The 24,154-nt window shown below is 38.9% G+C and overlaps 1 protein-coding gene across 14 annotated transcripts in view; it reads right to left on the minus strand.

Annotated features, from left to right (window-relative positions):
- The window catches only part of ATP8A2 (ATPase phospholipid transporting 8A2), a 574,503-nt gene that overhangs the window by 420,538 nt on the left and 129,811 nt on the right, over positions 1 to 24,154 (minus strand). For all 14 annotated transcript variants that reach the window (XM_038573452.1, XM_038573457.1, XM_038573456.1 and 11 more), the window contains 5 exons: positions 8,522 to 8,621; positions 7,956 to 8,054; positions 6,908 to 6,953; positions 6,260 to 6,300; positions 1,590 to 1,663 (listed from right to left, as the gene is read on the minus strand). In XM_038573452.1, coding sequence (XP_038429380.1) covers positions 1,590 to 1,663; positions 6,260 to 6,300; positions 6,908 to 6,953; positions 7,956 to 8,054; positions 8,522 to 8,621 — 360 coding nt within the window. The remainder of the gene's footprint in view (positions 1 to 1,589; positions 1,664 to 6,259; positions 6,301 to 6,907; positions 6,954 to 7,955; positions 8,055 to 8,521; positions 8,622 to 24,154) is intronic.

Here is a 24,154-nt window from a genome sequence, read left to right on the forward strand (position 1 = left end):
TATGTCAACAGGTAACTTTTTAATCAAAACGCCTAATTTTAAGGACAGAACACTTGAAGAATAACAATAAACATGGCAGGGGTGCCTGGGTGGCTCAGTTGGTTAAGTGTCTGCCTTAGGCTCAGGTCATGATCTCAGGGTCCTGGAATAGAGCCTTGTTGTCAGGCTCTCTGCTCATCGAGGAGTCTGCTTCTCTCTCTCCCTCTGCCACTTCCTCTGCTCATGCTTTCTTTCTCTCTCAAATAAATAAACAAAATCATTTTTTTTAAAGAAAAGCAATAATAATGGCAGATACTGTGTATTGCTACCTCCAATCATCGAGGTTAGATGCAGAGTTAGTGGTTAAGAGAATGGAGTCTGCAACCCACTGGCTAAGTTAAAAATCCCCTACTGCTACCTTTATAGGCTGTATGGACTTGGAAGTTGTTTAATCTCTATTTTCTTGTGCATAAAGTAGGGATGGCAAGGGTTTGGAGGAAGATTAGATGGGATGATGTACTCAGCAGAGTGCTTAGCACAATGTACAGACTCAAACACTAATAAGCATCCTGAAAACACCCTATCCACTCAAACAAACTCATATTAGAACTAGGTTTTCTGAGGGTTACAGTGAAAACTCATACACCAAACTGTCAAGTGATCCACATTTCACTATTTCTGTTGTTACCAATCAATAGGGATAAATATGAGTCCTGCTGTATGTATATGGTGCTTTTCCTTCTTCATAGGCCTGGGATCCTATTTTTAAACCTTTTATCTCGAGCAGAAAATTCATGCTAAGGCATAAAAAAAATGTAAAATCAAATCCAATGAAAGAAACACTGTCTGCATTCAAAGAAAATGCCAACAGTATGAGTATCTAGGATTCCCAGCAGCATATAAACACAGAAGTTTTAGTCTTAGCATAAAATTTAATTTTGAACTCATAAAAGAAGTTTATTCATGTCATAATTGTAGCATACCCTCTTTGATATATACTTTTATATATCAAGCCAAGGAAAAGTCAAGGACTGCATGGTCCATTATTCATGTCACTTAGTGATTGGTGATACCTTTCCAGCACAAAATTACCTGGAGAACATAGCAATAGCCCTTGGGCATAAAGGGGGACACAGAGTGGACGAATGAAGGGAGAACACCAACTGCAGGTCATGTCTAGCCTGCAAACATGGCCCGGATCTCTGAGCAGTTAGTAAAGGAGTCCCTGGCTCCATGGGAAGTCTCCTAGCTGGACTCACCAGGAGACTGGTTCTCAAGCCTCAGAAAAGCTGCATGCAATCTCGTGTTACTGATGGACTCACGCCACTGCTCTGGAGCATCACATGAATGAAGAATAGCCTAGAAGCCCTATGAGACTAAAATAAATCAATAAATCTAAGTGTTCTACCAAAGCACAAGGGGATGAATGGGAGAAAGAAAGGTGGGAACAAAAAGGCAAATGACAAGTAACAGAAGAACCCTCCAGAGAGAGAAAACTGTTGCCTGGGGGTTGGAAAGAAAAGAGGTGCTTGTGATTCCTGTAGTCACCATCTAATGCTTAATTGTTCTTCACATTTATTTCAAACACTGTGGCCGCTCGCACACCTGACCTGGAGGAGAGCAGGGCCATGTCTGCTGGGAGGTACTGTCCATTGATGACCTTCACAATGTCTCCCACGGCCACCTAGAAAACCAGGGACAAGGACAGAGGAGCATGAAAAACAAGAATGCACAGTGATTAAGGGGGCTAAATATTTGAAGAAAAAATTTCTATATAATTATGTCATGAAGCTTAAGACAGAAGCCCAAAATATTTTCCTTGACAAGAACAGAAGGAAAATATTTCAGTACAAATGGTAACACTGCCTTTCCACTATGACACTGAATGAAAAAGAAAAAAAAAAAAAAAAAAACAGAAAAGGAGAGCAAGAAAAGAGGAGAATCAGAACAACTATTAAGGTTTCATTTTGTTACGGTTATTCCATCCACTTGCAAATTCCACTCTGGAACTCTGGAACAATCCTACAGCTGTCCACAGTAGGGGAGAGTGGTTAAGTGCACAGCTCCAGAGCCAGCTTGAATACTGGGCTCAAGTACCCCGGCTGGACTCTTTGCTAGTCCTGTGTAACCCAGAGCAAGTTATGTAAACTCTGTGTGCATCAGTTTTCTCATCTATATATAAAAAAAGGTTGACATCACATATTTCATGCAGTGATTGCAAGGATCAACTGAGTTAACACATATATTTTCTCCATTTTACAAATGGGGAGACTGAGACTCAAAGAGAAAGAATTTGATCAAGGTCACACAGCCAATGAGTGTTAGGCCCAAGATTCAAAACCAAGCAACTAGCCAGTGGTCGATTATACGGCAATACTAAATTCATCCAACAACAGTGCATTTAAGAGGTCCCCTGGAAATATGCCTCTTAAAACAGAGAAGATTTGTACAGCATCAAGAACTTGCCTAAAAAAAGAGTCACAGCCAAAATCAGAGACCACCTAGGGAAACAGCATAGGTGCTTAAAAAAAAAAATAAATAAAAAAAAAATAAAAAGCCTTAACCTGCTGAACATGAACACTGTGCCCAAGGGTTTGTAAATGCTTTAAATGACATCACAGAAGCACCCAGTTAGGTAGAATATGAGCTTTCAAGTCAGGCAGGCTTAGGTTCAAATCCAAGCTTCATGGACACACTAGCCTTGGGATCTTGGCAAGCCCTTCACCTCCCTGAGCTCCAGCATCCTCACTTATAAAATGGAGAAATATCAATACTTACCTGTAGGCCTGGTGCAGTGATAAAGGAAGCATATGCAAGCACCGGGAATGAAACAGGCATGTGCTAACTGCTAGTCTCTACCAGCAGGAGTGTAACCAAATGGACACTAGGAGTGTGAAAGAGAGGCCATGATTCTCAGCACAAGAATAAAGGCTGTTCTCACCACACATGAGTAAGTTCAAAACTCAAAATGGGCATCTAGGCCTTGCTTCTTATTCTAACACAAGTTACTATTCTCTCAGAAATCAAGAATTTCAAACAGAATACTTACGAAATACTTATGAAAGTAATATCTATGAAAGACTACTGGATCTTGTAAGGTAGGAGAATGGGCCTGGCAGGTGCCTATATTTAACTTTTTATTAGGAAAAAGGAAGGTTTACTAAAAATATCTCCTGCTAGTGCTCTGAATCGTTTATCAAAGCATGTATGTAGGGAAGTCAGGAATTAGGCTCGATATTAGAAGGGGGGGGGTGTTAAATTCCAGATCCACTGTACATTTGAACTTAGTATCAACTTAAAGGCAAAAAGAAGGTACATAAGTATATTCCATATTCTACAATAAAGAGAATATCAGGGAATAGAAGCTACAGAGCTATCTTAACAACCACCAGTACAAAAGCAAGGAATGCTTAGGAAAATTGAAAATGTTTTTAAATGTAGAAATATTTTATGTGAATAGTTTAATTACATAGAAAAAATCAGAAGAAGCAGTTAATTAAAAACTAGAAAGGAAAATTGGTCATGTTTTCCAAAGAAAAAGGGCAGTGGATTTTTTGCTAATTCAGTGGGAGGACAACGGAAATTATGGCTTTCTCCCATCTTAGTTATTTGAATAAAGAAATATTCATATCCCAGTAACAAAGTACTAAGAAGTTTCATGTGCATAAAAAACTACTTAGCTGGAAACATTTTTGAAAATGATTTTCTATTTGGCGTTCTTGGGCATGGTTGTCCCTTGAGTGTGTGAACTTTCTTGAGTGAGAATTCTTAAAGGTGAGAAGGAGCCCCTTGTAGATCCCTGAATCCACTCTAGCCTCAGAGGATTTCTCAAGCTTCTTCATTTTGAAAAATAAGCTCAAAGGTCTTCTCAAAGTCAAGCAAAGCTATCGAGCTGCACCAAAGAACTGCCTCCCAGCATTCACTAACTATCCGGCTATAGCCCAGGGGATTGCCAACTCAAGCTTTAGCATTTCAGATTAGAGCTGTATCACTTTAGGAAGCTTAAAGATAGCCAGGTCCACCTTGCCTGACATCTCTGGTGTTTGATATCTCTCATCGCCTGTCTTCTCCCATATTCTCATCCTTGTTTCAAGCCACACTGCAGATGTGCCTGGCTTTCCTTCCCAAACACTTCAGACTTTCACCCACTTCCCTCTGTTTTGAATAGCATTTCCCTTAAGATAGTTACCCCTCATTCATCCTTCAAAAGAACACCAGAACATCACACAAGGGAAGCCTTTGCTCATCTGAACTGATGGATCTAGGCTGGTCATCTTTCCCATATGTTCCAGAAGCACCTGAAGCATGCCCCTACACAGAGCTCAGCACCTGCACTGCATTCTCTCCAGCCGCCTGCCACCCCCACTGCATCAGTGGTTTAGGGGTGTAATCCCTGGACCAGCAACATCGGCTTCACCTGGGAACTTGTTACAAATGCAAATTTTAGGGCCCAATGGAACTCCCAAAATCAGCCCACACAGCATTCATTGTTAGACCGGCTAGTCAAGCAGATGGGATGCCCAGCGAAGGCTGAGAACCACGGTAGGCAGCTTCTGAAGGGCAGGGGCCATGCTTTATTTAGTTATGCTTTACTGCATCTCCAGTACTTAACACCATCTCTAGGACATACTAACAGTTCTATTTAAATGAACAAAAGCATTTTAGTTGAAATAAAAATATACATGACGAAGCATATAACAGGTATTGAGTTTGGGATTTTTTTAACTTCAAATGTGTGTGGGAAGTGGTAATGAGCCTTAGGAGTCTGTGAGGCCATCGACTCCTCAACCCAGAATTCAGAGATTATCACTCCATTTTCTACTCTTTCAAAGAGTGCAAACATCCCAAATCTAAATCATTCTTTACTCTTACTCATTCTGAGGCATGAGGGTGGCAGGAAGAACTTAGAGAAACAGAAGCCATTCCTAAATGCAGTGGGAATCCTTGAACCCTCATAGCACTGGGAGCATTTCTAACTTCTGTGAGGTCAAGAATTTCCAACCACCTGACCAGGAACCGGAGACTTCCAAGTAAGAGGAAGGTCAATAAGTATTTGCCTTATAGGACTTCAAGACTGCTATCAAGGTTAAGGTGTTATCATGAAACACTATAAAGAGACTTCATAATTCTCTTAAACAAAACAAAAACTAAACCAAGAGCTGTAGTTAATGTATCACAGGCATTTTGCAGAGTAAAAGATCATAGAAGCATTTTTAATTGCTGCTTATTAAATGGTTAGCAAGAGAAACTATTGTTAAGTGAGGCTTCAAAAAGTAATTTGTTTTCAAAATTACGTTAATCAGCTTCAAATACTGAAGTCATTAGAGTCACTCTCCAAAAAAACCTTGTGACCATTAAGAAAGTCCAGGTAAAACAGAGGCTCACTTAAAAAGCTAACTTTATCAGATACAAGACACCCAGATGTCACAAGCATATTTCTTCCACCTTTTCTACTCATCACTATAAACAACCAAAAAAAACCTCAAAATAAAACAAAAAAACCCTCATCCATCCCCAAGCCCTCCAAAACCTCATGTTTCCAGGGACGTGGAGGCAAACCCTTCTCACTACTGTAAAGAGCAGTGACAGCTGGTCATGACAACCAATTTCAGGTTCCACACAGGATGGTTTCCAAGCCTATTTCACCCCTGCTTACATTTCACAGTAATCTTAAACCCAAAACTCTTCCCACCAAAAACATTAGAAGTGAGGTTCTGGGCAGCCTGGGTGGCTCAGTGGTATCAGCGCCGCCTTCAGCCCAGGGCCTGATCCTGGAGACCCAGGATCAAGTCCCTCATCGGGCTTCCTGCATGGAGCCTGGTTCTCCCTCTGCCTGTGTCTCTGCCCCTCTTTCTCTCTGTGTGTGTCTCTCATGAATAAATGAATAAAATCTTTAAATTAAAAAAAAAGTGAGGTTCTCCAAAGTTAGAAAATCTTTTAAAAACTTGATTTAGATTAGTCTAAGAGAAGACCAGGGAAAAGATTTCTTGGACTGGAATTGGAAACTAGAGAATGCTTTGATATTTCAGAAATATCCATCAAGGAGCAACAAATTTCACAACTGAAAACGGAAACAGTAAGCACTTTCCAGAAGAAGCAGGGAAACTAAGTCAACATGTAGTGGTTCTACCTAAATCTCGTGGGAAACTCCACAATGTAAAATTTACATTAGGGATGACCAATGTCTTAACTCGAGCTTTATCTATTGCAGTCAATACTAGCAATTAATTACAAGTCCCCAAACCTGTACTTTCTGCAGATCTTTAAAATTAATTTTTACCTCTTTCCACATAATGGTATGCCACATACCATTTCTTAACACTGAAAAAGAAAAAACAATGTACCAGTTAATATTGGTAACAATCAAAATAAATCAGCTTTCCAAAATCTAAAAGGCTCCTTTCAAAATTCCACTTATTAATTCCAACATACCATATCTTGAGACATAAAGGCACATCACAGCAGTCCCCAAAATGGAGCCCCAAGCCATGTACCATATATACATTAATGCATACACATAAATATAGGTATATGCATATAAGTTAAATCTAGCTATATTTATCCCAGAAGAAAAATATCACCCTATTGTTACAAGATTAAATACATACACACAACACAGACCTAAAAATCAATACAATAAAAAATAGAGGTAAGGAGCAATTATAGACCAAGGATGTGAATGCATGGACTTTTTATAGACCTAAAATAGGCCTGAAAATTCCACCTTTTCCAAACTTCTAAAAGACACAAATTCTATTCAAAGCTTCACAGCCAGGACTCACATTTTGTTGGACTGGTTTGTAATTTTTGCTATTTCTTTAAAATATTTTATAGATCATTTCCCTCAACTTACCTCAATATCATTAGCTACTTATTTAAAATGCCTTAAGTTTTCTAGCAGAAAAAGTGATTCAGCCTGGTGTCTTACCTATCGTTTTCTTTTTGTTCACTGCATTGTCTGCCTTATGCCGCTTCTGTTATGAAAAAAAAAAGAAAGAAAGTTCTTAGATTCAAAAGTTCCAAATGAATAATTGAAATAGCAACAACAGATCAGGAAAGAAACAGGACTCAAGGAAACGGACTAGCAGCAATGGTAAGGCTGCAAGACTCAGCTTAGAGGTCTGTGACCCAACAGCCTCACTAATCCACAAACAAATGTAGCAAACATGGATGCAGTCTATGCTAGTGTCAACCATGACATTTTGGCTCCAACAAGGAACAAGCACTCTGAAGTATGAAACTTTTCACTCCTTATTTGTTTAAGATGAGACTAAAAGAATTATTCAGGATAATAAACCCAGCAACAACTGAATTCATTTTATTGGTAAAGAATTTTGGACGTAAAGTACCTTTGAATTGCATTCCATTTATTCACCTATTCCCAGAAAAATGTAAGTGTGTGAGTGTATGTGTGTGCGTGAGAAAGAGAGACACAGGGGTGGGGGAGGGAGAAAGAGAGAGAAAGAGGGAGAGAGAAAGGGTGGAAAGAGGGAGGGGTAGGGAGGAAGAGAAAGACCCTGCAGACAAGACCACAGATAGGAAAAAGGGAAGAAAGCACGAATATGGTTGTAGCCAATGAGCCTGGAAATACACCAAGATAAGTCTGAGGGGAGACAGGACTCATAAAATGACCTCAGGCACAGCCAGCCCAATGCTGTGATACTAGGCAGCAATACCATCCTTTTGCTACCCAAATTAGCAAGCTGTAAAGAAGGATATAAGGAACATCAGTAATAAAAACCAAAGAGGGTTCACAGAGCTAACATTTGAAAACACAGTCTGAACTACTGAAATACTATCTAAGTATTTAAGACACTGTGTGTACATGTCCCTTCCCCTAAAATGCCATCAAGAGCCTTGAGAAGTCAGTTAAGCTATTGACCAATTTCTTAACTTCAATGAAAAAACCAAAGCAACAAATAAGTTACAAGTTATGTTCAATACAATGTTTTTATTATATGAAAGCAAAAACTTACAAAATCTTCTACAATCTCTTTGATGCCTGCAATTGTTAAAATAATGATCAATGGCACCAGGGTGGTATATCTTCCTGTTGGAGATACATCTGGAATTTGCTGTAAGACAAGAGACCAAAAGAGGGAAGTTGACAAATTAAAATTTTTCAATCAAAATCCTCCCTACAAAAAAATATATGACACCACTCACTTTTTGGAAATTCTGTTACATTTCTCTTATACCAAAGTAATTATCTTCTTTTTAAAAACTAGCTACACATTTTACATATCTTAAAAATTTTATCTAACATTGTATATCTGTTTAGAACTGAAAAGGGGTTAAAATTATGACCGTATGGTAATTTTTCAATGCCTCTTTTAGTAACTGCAATTATCCTTATGGCAAGATCTAAAGAAGTCAGCCTTTATGCAGAGATACTGTCTGTGCACGAAAACGATGTTTGGATAAGGGGACAAATTACATTTAAGTATTATGACGCTTTTTCAGTTAAGCGACCTTTTAGCAAAATCTCATTTTGCATGTAATTAACCTTATGAATTTTAAATAACTTCTTTAAAAACATTACCTGTAATAAGGCAATGAAGAGGAAGAAGGCATTAGCAGCTCTTCTAATCTGCTCATACAAGAATCGAGGTAGAAACGTCAACACACTGTACTTGGCCGTACTAGAAGTATAAAGGAAAATACTACTATCAGCTACAGATGTAAATTCTTAAAAGAAAATGAAAAGTTTCAAGAGTTTTACAAGTGGTTTTAAGAATAAAATATTTCAGAATCATGACAAGAAAATTGCTATGCTGGCCCTGTCCCTCAAAGATTTAGTAAAAGGACACACCTGACAAGAAAATCTTCTAAGTTTTCAAACTTAGATATATTTACTATTCACACAGTATAAGCAGAGAGATTTACCCGCCTTCCAGGAGCTACAGTACGCATATCAAGAATATTTGTTAGGGTGCCTGGGTGGCTCAGTCGGTTGAGCGTCCGACTCTTGTTTTGGCTCAGATCATGATCTCATGGGTTGTGAGATCAAGCCCCATGTGGGGCTTTGTGATCAGCAGGAGCCTAATTGACATTTTTTTCTCTCTCCTCCCTCTGCCCTTCCCCCTGCACCTGCTCTCTTTATCTCGCTAAAATAAATAAATAAATCTTTTTTAAAAAAGAATATTTGTTAAAGGAAGATATGCTTCAAGAATCCCAAAACAGAAAGAGGTACACATTCCAAATATAGCAAAAGACACGAACACTGAAATAGAGTGAGATAGAAACACCAATTAAGTGATTCACACAAGCAAGTAGAATTATTCTAGGGTTTGTGATGTGTAACAATTCTTAATATAAAGCCACTGATTCCATATAGCAAGTCAACTCCATAAAGGATGCCCTGGGTCCCAGGCATATGTATAACAGGTCAATGTGTCCCTCCAGATACCTACCAGGGGTGTTTTTTTTGTTCAACCACACCCGAATAAACTCTATTCCTATCACACCCTTTGCTCATGCTTGTTCGGAATTTTTTTCCAGTCTTATTGAGAAATAATTGACATACATCATTGCATAATTTCAGGTGTAGAGCAGGATGATCTGATTTACATAACTGTGAAATGATTACCACAGTAGGTTCAGCTAATATCCATCTTCTCACATGGGTACAAAAAAAAAGGGGGGGGAATTTAACTTTCATATATATCATACAGTAGGGGCAGCTACTGCATCATATTGTATATTACATTCCTTGTACGTATTTATCTTACAACTCAAAGCTGTACTTTGTATCACCTTCCCACCCCCCACCCCACCTCCCACTTCTGGGAATCAGAAGTCTTATCTTTTTCTATGAATTTGGGTTTGTTTTGTTTTGTTTCTTTAGATTCCATGTGTGAGACAGGTCTTGCCATTCTGATTTCCTTAGTATGTCTTCAAGGTCTGCCCATGTTGAAAATGATAGGATTCCCTCATCTTCTATGGCTGAGTATTATTCCACTTTATGAATATATTACAACCTCTCCAATCCATCAATGGACACTTAGGCTGTTTCCATGTCTTGGCTATTGTAAACAATGCTGCTATGAACATGGTGGTGGAGATATCTTTTTAAGTTTGTGTTTTCATTTCCTTTGAATATATTCCCAAAAATTGAACCGCTAAATCATAGGGTGGTTCTATGTAATTTTTTGAGGAAACTGCTTACTGTTTCCCATAGTGGCTGTACCAGTTTACAGTCCCACAAACAGTGTTCCCTTTTCTCTACATCAATGCCAGCATTTGTTATCTCTTATCTTTTTGATGATGACTATCTCAACTGGTGTGATGTGATAGATCCTACGGTTTTAATTTGTATTTCTCTAATGACTAATGATGCTGGGCATCTTTTCATTTGCCTCTTGACTTTTCATATATCTTCTTTGGACAAATGTCTATGCAAGTACTTTGCCCATTTTTTAAATAGATTGTTGTTATTGCCATTGAGCTGTATGAGTTCTTTATATATATTACATATTAGCCCTCTATCACATATATGGTTTGCAGATACTTTTTCCCATTCCAAAGGTTTTCTTTTCATTTTATTGATGGTTTCTTTTGCTGGGCAGAAGCTTTCTAGTTGTATGTAGTCCCACTTTTTATTTTGTTGCTCGTGCTTTAGATGTCACATCCAAAAAATCATCACCAAAACCCATTGAAGGAGCTTTGTTCCTATGTTTTTTCCTAAGAGTCTCATGGCTTTGAGTCCTCTGTTTTAGTCTTTAATCTACTTCAAATTAATTTTTGTAAATGGTGTAAAATAAGGATCCAGTTTCATGCTTTTACACGTGAAAATCCAATTATCCCAGCACCATTTATTGAAGAGACTGTCTTTTCTCCCTTGAGGATTCTTGGCTCCCTCTCCAAGTATCAGGGGACCATATAAGCTTGGGTTCATTTCTGGGCTCTTGATTCTGTTTTGTTGGCCTATTTGTCTGTTTTTTTTATGCCAATACCATACTGTTGTGATGACTATGGCTTTATAGTATTTGAAATCAGGAAGTGTAATACCTCCCACTTTGTTCTTCTTTCTCAGAATTTCTTTAGCTATTTGGGGTCTTTAGTGGTTCCACATAATTTTAGCAGTGTTTTTTCTACCTCTGTAAAAAAATGCTGTTAGAATCTTGATAGAGCTTATGTTGAATTATAGATGTTCACATTTTTGCTTGGGGACATCCTCTCTCACCTACATGGTCTCTCCATAACTAAACTGCCCTTCCCATTTTACTCTCCCATTCAAACATATCTTCCATTAAGTTTGATAAAATCACAAAGACTCTTCTTCCTCTAAGTCCACAGGGTGGTATTTACGACCAGACATTAACTGGTCTCTGCTTTGTTTTATATTTTATTTATCTATCCCCAGAATAGATTCTGGGAACATTAAGAATGCTTACTTCAACTTTGTATGTTCCCACCACACATCAGATAATCAACGAACAATGAAATAATCCAAAGGCATAAACTGAGAATCTGAAGGGGCAAAATAAATCATTGGTCTTTTGGCTGCTCAAAGATTTATCCATAAAAATACCTGCTTGACTCCTAGCTTGCCTTCTGAGGACATGATTCTGAGCCAAGCCTTAACTGAAATAGATGGTAGCAAGATTACCTAGCAGGTTTCAAATACACAACAAATTAGAAGCACCAAAATAGAAGAGCAAAGGGTCTTCTTTTGCTTAAGGTATTAAATATATATATTAAAAAATATATTAAAACCACTGTTAAGACAGTTTAAACTTAAAGATTCTGACACTTGAAAGGATATCACTAACTAGCTAGAAAATGTGCTTGCATGGAGCCCCTACTCACTTAGGAAGCCTTTGGGGTATAAGATGTCAGTAGAAAAAAATTTTTTAAAGATTTTATTTATTTATTCATGAGAGACACACAGAGGGAAAGGCAGAGACACAGGCATAGGGAGAAGCAGGCTTCCTGTAGGGAGCCCAATGCGGGACTCAATCCCAGGACCCCGGGATCATGACCTGACCTGAAGGTAGATGCTCAACCACTGAGCCCTCCAGGAGTCCCAACACTGTAAAATTTTGCCAGACAGAAGAAACTGGCTCAAATCAAGCTTATTAAAGTGTAGGGAAAATATATCAAATTCATGTACATAATAAGCTCATGGTACAAAGTTCTATGCATTCCTTTATGGTGTACTGACCATTGAAATAAAGCAAACAACATTTATCATAAAGAAAACATGAAAATTCACACACTCTAAGACTAGAAAGCATTTTATATGGCAGTTTGACTATAATATTTGAACCCTACATTCCATCTGTACAAAACAGACACGCACACATACAGTTGGCACATGACCCCATCTATGTGTGAACATTTCTGACTTGAGTAAAGTACTAAGTGTGCTTAAGTGTGTTTAATGGGACCCACATGTCTCTGAAATGCCATAAAATTAAAGGTTTGGAGCAGAAAGAGATCCCATTTATGTGAGAAAACCAAAGATGGGGAAGGAAAGCATACTAACTTTTATTCTAGTTGAAATAGAAAAATGAGTCTAAAATATTTTCAAACTGAAATAGAATGAGCATAATCAATAATTTAGAGAAACTGGCATTCATCCAAGAGATGGCTACTGTATAGTAAAATAATAATCTTGATATACAACCTGATGTGTCCTGTTTAAAACACACAAAACTACAATCAGCTAAAGGCAGCACCCATCATTCTACCAGAAGAGTTTAGGATAGTGCTTCTCAAACTTAAAGATGCATACAAGTCACCTGGGGATCTTGTTAAAATTTATTAGAGTTCTTCAGATAAACAGGACCAACAAGAATGTATACACGCAGAGAGAGAGAGAGAGAGAGACTGAGAGAGAGAGAGAGAGATTTTAAGGAGTTGGTTTACACGATTATGGAGGCCTGACAAGTATAAAATCTTCAGGGTGGGCTGGCAGACTGGAGACCCATGGGAAGATCTAGTGTTGCCTTTCATATGTCAGCAAAGCTGCCTGATGACAAAATTCCTTCTTGTCTAGGACAGTCAGACTTTGTTCTATTCAGGCTTTTCAACTGACTGGATGAGGTCCGCCCACATCAGAGGGTCACCTGCTGCATTCAAGGTCTAACAATTTAAATGTTAATCTCATTCAAAAACACCTTCCCAGAAACATCTACAATAATGTTTGACCAACATCCAGGCACCATGACCAGTCAAGTTGCATATGAAATTAGCCATTAAATCTATATTCAGGCCCATTCTGAGTGGGCCTGAGATTTTTATTAGATTTCTAAAAAGTTCCAAGTGAAGCCAATGCTGCTGGCCCAAGGTTCACACTCTGACCATCCTTGAACAGGTAAATCTGTCCAAATCTCCTATTTGAAGTCAATCCAGCTGAACACTATTAAGACATAAAAGGATAAGAGCCATTTACCATCCACTGTATCAGGGGAAAGAAATATTCACAGGGAATGAGTCACCCTCAAAAGATTCCCACTCAAACCACATATGTCAGCAAGCCTGCCGGCATGGCTGTTAACAACAAGGACAGGCTCTGGGTGCAAGCAGTCCTTGGTATTTAGCACATCTTAGAGCCTGGGAAAGGGGAACAAATGATCAGGAGAAAACAAGCATTTCCTGTGGTTCACTCAGGTTCCCTCTAAACATGTTAGACCAGTGTTTCCTGAAATTGAGTGACATGAGGAATGGCCATGGGTTTGTCAAAATCCACCCCTCCTGCCTTTAACAGATATTTACTGAGCCCCATCTATATACTAGGCACTGTGCCAGACACTGCAGAGAACCAACCAGTCAAGAATATATATCCTCAAGGGAATTACATTCTAGAGGAAAAATAGGTTTGGAAAAAATATACTAGAGGATAGATGTGATAAATAGTGTGGAAGAAAATAAATCAGAGAAGGAGGATACAGAGGGCTCCAGGGGTGGGGGTATGGGGCTGGGGGAAGGAGCACAATTCTCAATGGCATGATCAGGGAATGTTCCACTGAGAAGGTGATGGGTGTGCTAAGAACTGAAGGAGGTGAATCATCAGGAACCTCCACGTGGGGACACAGGGGAAGAGCGTCACAGAGTAAGAGAACAGCAACCGTAAAGTGCGCAGTGGGAGAGCTTGAGTTGTTCCTTCTGTGGGAGGGATAGGAAAGGGACAATGTGGATGGAGCTATGTGGAGAAGTATGAAGAGACCAGCATGGTCACATGCTGGCCATTTCTTCTCAGGAACGAGAAGCCTCCAGATTCTAAGAAGACAAAACCTGACAACAGCAGCAACCAGTAAACTCCCTCCTCTGGGGAACTTGGTTCAGCAGGGGTGGAACTCAGTTATATGTATGGTAGGCATGCTCCTCTTGGATACTCTAAAGATCTGGTGAATATGGGAAACAATCTATGTAGAAAATAGGGACTGGCAAAAATGTGGGTCTGGGGCTCCGCATGCTACAAATCACGAAACAATGTGGAAGTCTGATCTCCAGGATGCAGCACAAAGCAAGAACCCAGACATGTTGCTTGTGCTTGACTTTCTTGTAGTGAGAAAAACTGAAGTTGACAAGTGTTCTCCAAAGGCAAACCTAAAATGCAGTAACTGCTCAAAGTGTAACCTCCCCCTAAAACAAGCCTCCCGTAACCCAGAACTTAAACTAGCTTAACATCATCTTTGAAATGTAAGCGGAAAATCCACCTGACGTATACATATAGCCAAAAAGCAAGCATTGTTTTTATTCTCCTACATTACACGAGCAAATACTTTTCTTGCGTGCCCAATGCACAGTAAGTGTTCAATACTGACTGAAAGAATCAAGGGCTCTTTTAAATAACTCTCCATGGAAGGCGGACTATGAGCTAAGCCAGTCCTCCATGATCATGTTCTGGAAATTTCCATTCCACTCAGGCCCTGTAAGATGCCATCCACCTTTCTCCTCTCAAAGTATTCACTCAGCAAGGAGTTCTGGGTTATTGCACAGAAGACAAGAAAACACAGTGTCCTAAGAAGGTTGGTCATGTCTGCATAAATAGCTTCATTCATTTATCACTTAGTGTATTAAACTAATTCACAGCAAAGAGCAAGAGTGAGTGAGACACTAAATGCAAAGGCCAGCAGAGCCCCAGCCACGCCTGCTGACAATGGACATCAGTGAACACCTGGGAGTCACCCAGGAGGACGTGCCAATGGACAGCAAAGCCTGTGGCCCTCCCTGTCTATCTAGCATGGACTCCCAAATTATATTCTGGAAATCCTCTCCAATATAGAAATTCCTGCGGATAAAAAGGGATACGACCGCTTCGCTAGAAATTTTCACGTTGTTTGCCTGAACTACTGCAATTTAACCAGTTGCAAATAAAGGTTAAGAAGCTCATTTGAAAACAATGATACTTCTATTTTCAACACTTTTCCTACTTCTTAGTCTATAGCTGGTGAAAAATACTGCCTTATCTAATAGCCTATTCCCAGAATGTAATAATTGGACCAGACCAGTGCTATTAGTAATATACTTCTTTATAGCATTTTATTATAGCTTACGCAGACTTTTTTAGCATATTCTTTATAATACACATCCAATGAGAAAAAACAAGCTGAGTTCTAATCAATCAACTTATAAATACACCTGTGAACATAACTGCATCAATTAAAGATTCTCTATAATTCCTACTAAATAGTGTGAGTGTCCTGTTCCTATCATATTTTCCAATCTGTTCTATTACAGATAATGTATTATTCAATAAATACCCTGGACATCAAGCATTTATTTCAATGCTTTCATGGAAATGAGGACAGAGGGACGCCTGGGTGGCTCATCGATTGTGCACCTGCCTTCAGCTCAGGTCGTGGTCCCAGGATCCGGGATCAAGTCCTGCACCAGGCTCCCTGTGGGGAGCCTGCTTCTCCCTCTGCCTATGTTTCTGCCTGTCTCTCTCTGTCTCTCATGAATAAATAAATGAAATCATTAAAAAAATGCAGACAAGGAATAAGAGAATAAAGATACAATAACATTTTGAGTGCAAGGCATGCTGCCAGGGAAATCTTCCATCATGCATAACTCTTAGATAAGAAGTTCTAAAATGCAAGACATTGGACTTTTATAGCTACTATCTTTAAATATGGCACCACTGAAAAGCAGATTTTGTTCAATTGCTTTATTAAGAAAACTTGTGAATTCAAGGATATAAAATCAAATGAAAATGAGTTGTGAGACTCTCATTCAAAATAAGCAAAAAGGACCATTTTTGATGAGATTCTATCTTCAATAAAAAGAAACAATATTATGAAAATGCCTGGGCTAAAGGCACAGGTATAAGAGTCACAAATGAAGCCCGATCCTGCTACTGCCCCCAGGAGAAGCAAAACAGGTCAAAATCTATTGCATTTAATTATACTTCTGGTCCTTTACTCAGAATTCAATATATTCTTTCCGTACACAGGAAGTAAACCCAATCAAAAGGAAAGTTTAAGGCTGTCTTGGAGGCTAACAGACTACAAGTCAAACAAAGTGTGACAGGACTCTGAAATAGAGACATCAAAGTAGAAGTGCCTACATCCTGCTCATGCGCCACAGTGGCTGCTGCTCTTATACAGCTGGTTGCAAGCAGAGGTTGAAACTAGTCAAAAAAAAAAACCTCACTTCCCAAGCAGGCAGAGCCTGATGATGAACACCACTGATGAACCAGATCTACATGGGATGCTAGCCAAAGCAGACAAACTGGGAAACTAGCAGGAGGTACAGAGTTCTCTACTGTGAAATGCACAGAAATTCCATTCAGGTCTGGATATAAAGCAAAATCTGTGAGTCCCGTGTGCTATATAGAGTCCAAGGAGTTTATAGATATCAAAACCCAAGATAAGCAGTGTCATTTTTATAATCACATGTAATTGCCAAGCTTTATTCAAATGTTTAATTTAATTTTTAAAAGATTTTATTTATTTGAGACAGGGAGCACAAACGGAAAGGAAAGTCAGAGGGAGAGGGAGAAGCAGACTCCCCACTGAGCAGGGAGCCCCAATGTGAGGCTCAATCTGAGGACCCTGAGATCATGACCTGAGCTAAAGCAAACATTTAACTGACTGAGCCACCCAGGCACCCCCAAATTTTTAATTTATTTTTTTACCAGTTTTTATTCTTTTTTAAATAAATTTTACTTAAATTCAATTTGCCAACATATAGTGTAACACCTAGTGCTCTTCCCATCAAGTGTCCTCCTGCCCATCACCCAGTCACCCCATCCTCCCACCCTCCTCTCCTTCTGAAACTCTTTGTTTCCCAGAGTTAGGAATCTCTCATGGTTTGTCTTCCTCTTAATTTTTCCCCACTCAGTCCCCCCTTCCCTTATGGTCCTTTTCACTATTTCTTATATTCCATGTATAAGTGAGACCATATGATGATTGTCCTTCTCTGATTGACTTACTTCATTCAGCATAATACCCTCCAGTTCTATCCACGTCGAAGCAAATGGTGGGTATTTATCCTTTCTGATGGCTGAGTAATATTCCATTATATGTTATATATATAGTAATATATATGTAATATAATATATATGTAATATAATATATATGTAATATAATATATATATGTAATATATAGTACATCTTTTTTTTTTTTAAAGATTTTATTTATTTATTCATGATAGTCACAGAGAGAGAGAGAGATGCAGAGACACAGGCAGAGGGAGAAGCAGGCTCCATGCACCGGGAGCCCGATGTGGGATTCAATCCCGGGTCTCCAGGATTGCACCCTGGGCCAAAGGCAGGCGCCAAACCGCTGCGCCACCCAGGGATCCCTATATAGTACATCTTTATCCATTCATCTGCCAAAGGACTCCTTCCACAGTTTGGCTATTGTGGACATTGCTGCTATGAACATTGGGGTGCAGGTGTCCCATCATTTCACTACATCTGTATCTTTAGAGTAGTAGTAGTACAATTGCTGGGTCATAGGGTAACTCTATCTTTAACTTCCTGAGGAACCTCCACAGTTTTCCAGAGTGGCTGCACTGGCTTTCATTCCCACCAACAGTGCAAGACAGTTCCCCTTTCTCCACATCCTCACCAACACAAATTTTTAATTTTAATTCAAGTTTTTCTGCTAGGTTTTCTGCCCTTTCCCATATGCATGAGGAACTAAGCATATAGCTTAAATTTTCATAAAGTGAACATAAAGTGAAAGATTTCATATAGAGACATGTAGTTGTCTACTTGGAATTTCACATAGAGACATGAGGAAGATAAGACTTTATGCATGGGGCTCTAATAGCATCTAATAGCAATAGAGGACCAACCTAAAAAGTACCTGGCATCGGACCCACAATTGTAAGATGGACACACACATTTATCATCTTCATCCACTCAGGGACTATAAATTAGCAGAAAGTAATAAAAAAATATACAATCACGGTTTTATAAACAAGGAATGGAATCATCAGCAAAGGAGATTTTCCCCCCTAAAATAGACACCGTTCTGCTTTTGGCAAGATAGTTGAGCACATGCCCCTAAGACACCCTCTGAACAGGACCTGCAGTGAGAGGAAATCTCCAGAGGGGACTCCCACTTCCTCACTTGGGGAAAGGCTGAGAGAAGAATAGGGTCTAAATTCAGAACAGAAAGACAATACCTTTCTGAAGAGATAAGTCAATCCATTTTTTAATCCAGAGTAATTCAGTACAAGTAAGAGCATCTCTGCAATTGTCAGGATTCTCCAGAGAACCAGAACTAACAGAATGTATATGTAAAGAGACAGTAAGATTATAAATTGTTCAAACAATTATAGATTTTGACGAGTCCCAAGATTCGTGGTCAGCGAGCTGGAGACCCGGTAGTATAGTTCCAGACCAAAGTCAGGAGAAAGGACCCTGTCCCAGTTCAAAGGCTGTGAGGGCAGGTTCCCTCTCACTTAGCCTTTTTTTCTTATGTAGGTCTTCAACTGACTAGATGAAGCCGACCCACACTGGAGAGGGAAACCTGCTTTACTCTATGATTCAAATGTTAATATAACCCAAAATCATCTTCACAGAAACCCCCAGAATAATATTTGACCAAATATCTGGGCATTCCGTGGCATATACATAAAATAAGCAATCGTCATCACTTAGCAGGCAGGGCAGAGGTATGCATATCCCGGTGTGTCAGAGAGGCCTGTGGACAGGAAGAGAGAGGCATTCGCCTACAAAACAGAGGTGGCTCAGGAGGTGGAAACACCAACAATCGATAAAGAATGGAGGCCGGAGGGAAAATAAGGTGAGCCAAGCCAGGAGATCAAGGTTAAGAATCGGAAAATTCAGGAGATAAACTATGAAGGGCTAAAAGCAAAGGCATAAGAAAAGCAGCACTGTTCTTCTCTCATAAGCCCCCCTTCTTCTGGCTGCACAGAAACTTCACATGGCCAAACTTTCTACACTTGTGGCCAGAGAGCCAAAAATCATGCCCTGGGCAAATGCTGAAACCTCACAAGAAGACAGGAAAAAAATCCTCCCCATACTGACATTCAAAGTCCTTCACCTAAAATCGAACTTGCTATCTGACCCATGCTCAGAGAGCTCCCTTTGGTTTTCTATGCTCTGTGGAAAACTATCAGATAAGTGCAGAAAGTTCTCGTAATGAAAAAGAGATTCAAAAATGAAAACAGGGAAAAAAGAAGAGGAAACACAATGCATCAAACTTTAAAAATAACATTTCCTAAAATGCTCACATCTTCAGAGTTATCAGGGGTTAATACATTCATACAAAACCAGGACGAGATGCTATTTTTAAAATATAAAAGAATAAAAGAGCTATTAGGAACTAGAAGTGTGATAGCCTCAGATAATCCAACCATAGAAGTGAAAAATAAAAATAAATAAAATAAAAAATAAAATAAACCTCCCCAAAAAAGTAGAACAAAAAAAACAAGATGAAAAGTGAAGACCTAATAATATTGATATGAAAGTCAATATCCAACCATTAAGAGCTCTACAAAAGTCAGAGAAAGAAAACATTTTTTAAAAACATACAAGAAAACTCCTCAGATTTTTTTCTGACTGAAAAGTTTCCCCAAGAACATAAAACAACAGACTTATACCAAAATCGGAAATTACAGAATACCAAATATTTCTTTAAAAAAACACAAGATTATAAAAAGAACTTCTTTATAAAGGGGGAAAATATCATGTTGAACTTAACAAACAGCTAGAGAAATACTTTATATTTCTATACCTAGCCAAACTATCAGATCCTTAAATTTAATTTTCATGTAAGCTTTCTTAGGAAACTGCTTACTGCAAGATGGGCTTCAACAATACTAGAGATTAATCAATAAATAAAACACACTCTCACATGGTATCCAAAAAAACAGGAATTCAACTCAACAAAAGAATAAGACAGTTCTAGTATGATAGCTTTGCAACACATCCACACAAGAGCCACTTTACCTGGGAAGGATGTCTCCAGGGAAAAAAAAGTAGAACTGACACACTCTTTTGAGAGCTTCTTTTCATATATATATATATAGAGAGAGAGAGAGAGAGATTATATAATAGACAGTGATCTGAGAGGAGAAACAAGGATATGTGAAAAAGTGTTCTAGTAGAAAAATGAAGCAGAAAAAGCACATTCTACCAGGAAAGAAACAAACACGATATACCATGTCACTACTTGGCACCAAAGCCCAGAAGTTCACCTTTAGAATTCATTTCTAAACCTCATTTAGAAATATGGTGGAAACCATAAAAGAATTAAAAACAGAATGAGTTCAAAGTGGTTGCTTTTGGCAGAACAGAACCAGAATGGCAGCAATGGGGAGGGAGGCTACAGCTTTTCATGGTAAACTTCCACACTAATTCAACCTTTAACAACTTACATGTATTACTTTACTAATAACTAAATATTTTAAATAAAAATTAGTAGCATCTAGATGTAACTGCCAAGCGACCATTAGTTCTTTTGTTTTTAGCTAATTTCAGGAATGGCACACATAAGGAGCTGTTTATTTAGAACATGAAATTAGGCATAAGCCCTAATTTATTTTTACAGTGCTTCCTGCCACAAATGTTGTAGTAACCACCCATATCTGATATTAATCCCTACGGTCATTTTCTTCTGCCAGCCATAGCCAGGCCCTACGATACGCAAGGAAATTCTAATCCATCCTACTTGAATCTAACAAGAAACAAACATCAGTGTGACACTCAGAGTATAACCTTTCTACACAGTTGTTCCTTTGGAAAGAGCAGTCTGGCTTTCAGCACGCGAGTCTTTACCCTGCAACTCAGCCCACCAGAAAAATGAGAGTAAAGTTCCTCCCCACATTAAATAGGAATCACTTTATGGTGAAGACTATTCGCTTTTTAAGCTCTCCTGCCTCCTTTAGTCCCCTGCCAAATTCCTACAACATCTTTCTTTCCTCTTTTCATCAAACCACACACTTCTCCACTTCTAAGCCAACAGCCCAAGGGGTCATCTTCTCCAGCAAGCTTTTCCCTGATCATGTCTACCCAATGCACGATCTGTAATACATGCGCTTTAACACTCAGTGTGTGTGCATGAGAAAGAGAGAGAAAGCAGGAGCAGGGGAGGGAAGAGAAAGCCATTTCTTCTCCTCTTACACAAGCACACAGAGCTCTGGAGATTCCCATCAAATATTTATTCTCTTAAACACTTCAATGGGCCTGGCAGGCAGAGCTCACAGCACACCTAGACTGGCAGCATGGTGCCCCCTGCTGGCCAGGCCTCATAGCAATGTTTTTTGCAATGAAAACCACTGGAGCTGCACCTCGGGGCCAGAGAAAAATCAAGTCCCTCGGCAATTTTCCAAGGCAAACCGTCAGAGAAGCAATGATTAAGGAAGAATATTAAAGCTGTATTTCATTCTTAACAATTGGTCCTTGGGATCCCTGGGTGGCGCAGCGGTTTGGCGCCTGCCTTTGGCCCAGGATGTGATCCTGGAGACCCGGAATCGAGTCCCATGTTAGGCTCCCTGCATGGAGTCTGCTTCTCCCTCTGCCTGTATCTCTGTCTCTGTCTCTCTCTAGCTCTCTCTCTCTCCTAAATTAAAAAAAAAAAAAAAAAGAATATTTAGAATGAGGGAAAAATCACAACATAATTCATAAAACCTGAAATATACTATATTGCAACATCCAGAAAACACAGTACTTTTATTATCTGTCTGGCATTCTATAATACTTTTTTGCTTGTATTTCTTTTATTTCTTTTGGCTCAGATAATTTCTTACAGGACAATTTTGAAATAGTTTTTGTAGAAAGATAATTCATTCTTTCCTCTATGGCTTAGAAGTTATTTTTCACTGATCTTTTGATAATGTTTCTTTCTATTTCACTATTCATGAATAATAGTAATATCGCAAAATGTGTATGATTGTTGTCAAATTCAAAGAAACTTCTATCAAACTTATTTTGCGAATGAAATTTAAAATCTGGAAGCTATATATACAGACCAGCTTCTGGCCCTGTACATTTCAAACATTGTTCCTGCACTATGACCCACACACTTTTGTGTAATTTGATACTTCTAACTTTACACTGTCCTCCCACAACCCCAGGTGAGGTGGTGGCAGTAGGAACACTTCTGATACTTCTCCTATGCTAGGACAGTTGATAATTTATTCACGAAAATGACCGCACACCACATAAATGTATCTCTAAACCCACACAAAATGTTATTTCCTACTTTTCCTTACCCAGATCCCTACAATGCCGCTCCAATGCCATCTAACAAAAGAAGTGTCATAAAGGGTGATGTCCAAATAAAAAGAGATAGTGGTCTTATCTGATCAGAGTTCAAATCTATTTTTTTAAAGATTTTATTTATTTATTGGAGAGAGAGAGCAAGTGAGCAACCACAATTGTGCAGGGGGAGCAGCAGAAGGAGTGGGAGAAGAGGTTCCCCACTGAGCAGGGACCCTGATGTGGGGCTTGATCCCAAGACCTTGAGCTCATGACCTGAGCTGAAGGCAGACGTTTAACCGACTAAGCTACCCAGGTGCCCCCAAATCCATGTCTTATACAAAAGTCACTGGCCATGTAAACATGTGGTATGCTCCCTCCCCAGGCCTGGGAATGAGCAGATGTCCTGAAGCTTAAACTCCATTAGCTTAAGTAAATCTGCCTCTGAGGATATATACATAATACAATACAAATACATAAGCAATCTACACTTGGTTACTTAAATAACAACCTATATGCCCTTTCATAATTTTCTCCAAGTTTATAAAATCCTATACAGACATGGACACATAGCCACACATGTACAGTTGCCCATGTTCCACAAAAATGGAACAATATACCATTTTCTGAATTTTGCTTTTCTCAAAATGGCAAAATCCCTGAAAGTCAAAGGTACAACTCTAATTCTATTTTTTAAGATTGATTTATTTATTTTAGAGAAAGAGAGCTCCTGAGCAGGGGGAGGGAAAATCCCGAGCTAACTCTGTGGAACACAGAGCCAGACACAGGACTTGATCCCATAACCCTGAGACCACAACTGGAGCTGAAACCAAGAGTCAGACACTTAACCAACTAGCCACCAGGCACCCCTGCTCTAATTCATTTTTAATGACTATAAAATATTCTTTGATTTACTTAATCATTCTATGATGAGCATTTACTTTATTTCTTGACTTTCATGCCCTAAAACTGTCATGGTAAATAGCCATGTTTGCATACCCATGATTGCTGGTGAGTTTACTGCTAGGAGATAGGTTACCTTAAGAGAGATCAAGAATCTAAGGATCATGTACCTCTTAAAATTATTAACCAAAGCCCACACTTCAGATTTCCTAAGTTGCTCCTAATGTGCCTTTTCTGTTCCAAGAGAATCATAAATTTTTAATTTCAATAGATGGCAAATTATCTCCCAAAAGCATTTTAAAAGTTCATTATTTCTACCAGCAATATATAGTAATATTCTTTATCTTCATATCCCTGCCAATAATAGGTATCAACAGTCAATTTTTACAGCATCGGTCTTCTGTCAAATAACATATCGTTGTTAGAATTACATGCACTTCCTCGATTATAATAAAGTTGAACATATTTTCATACATTGTGGGCCATGGGGCTTTGCTCCACTATCATTTCCTCACAGACTTTGCCAATTTTCCTATCAGCCTGGTAGTATTTTCAGTGTCCATTTGAAATAATTCTTGGTACAAATTAAGTCTAATTTATATAAAATAGATTTCCAGACAACTCATTTATATGGTGAGTTT

Source organism: Canis lupus, chromosome 25, assembly GCF_011100685.1.
Source record: "Canis lupus familiaris isolate Mischka breed German Shepherd chromosome 25, alternate assembly UU_Cfam_GSD_1.0, whole genome shotgun sequence".
Taxonomy (NCBI): Eukaryota; Metazoa; Chordata; class Mammalia; order Carnivora; family Canidae; genus Canis; species Canis lupus.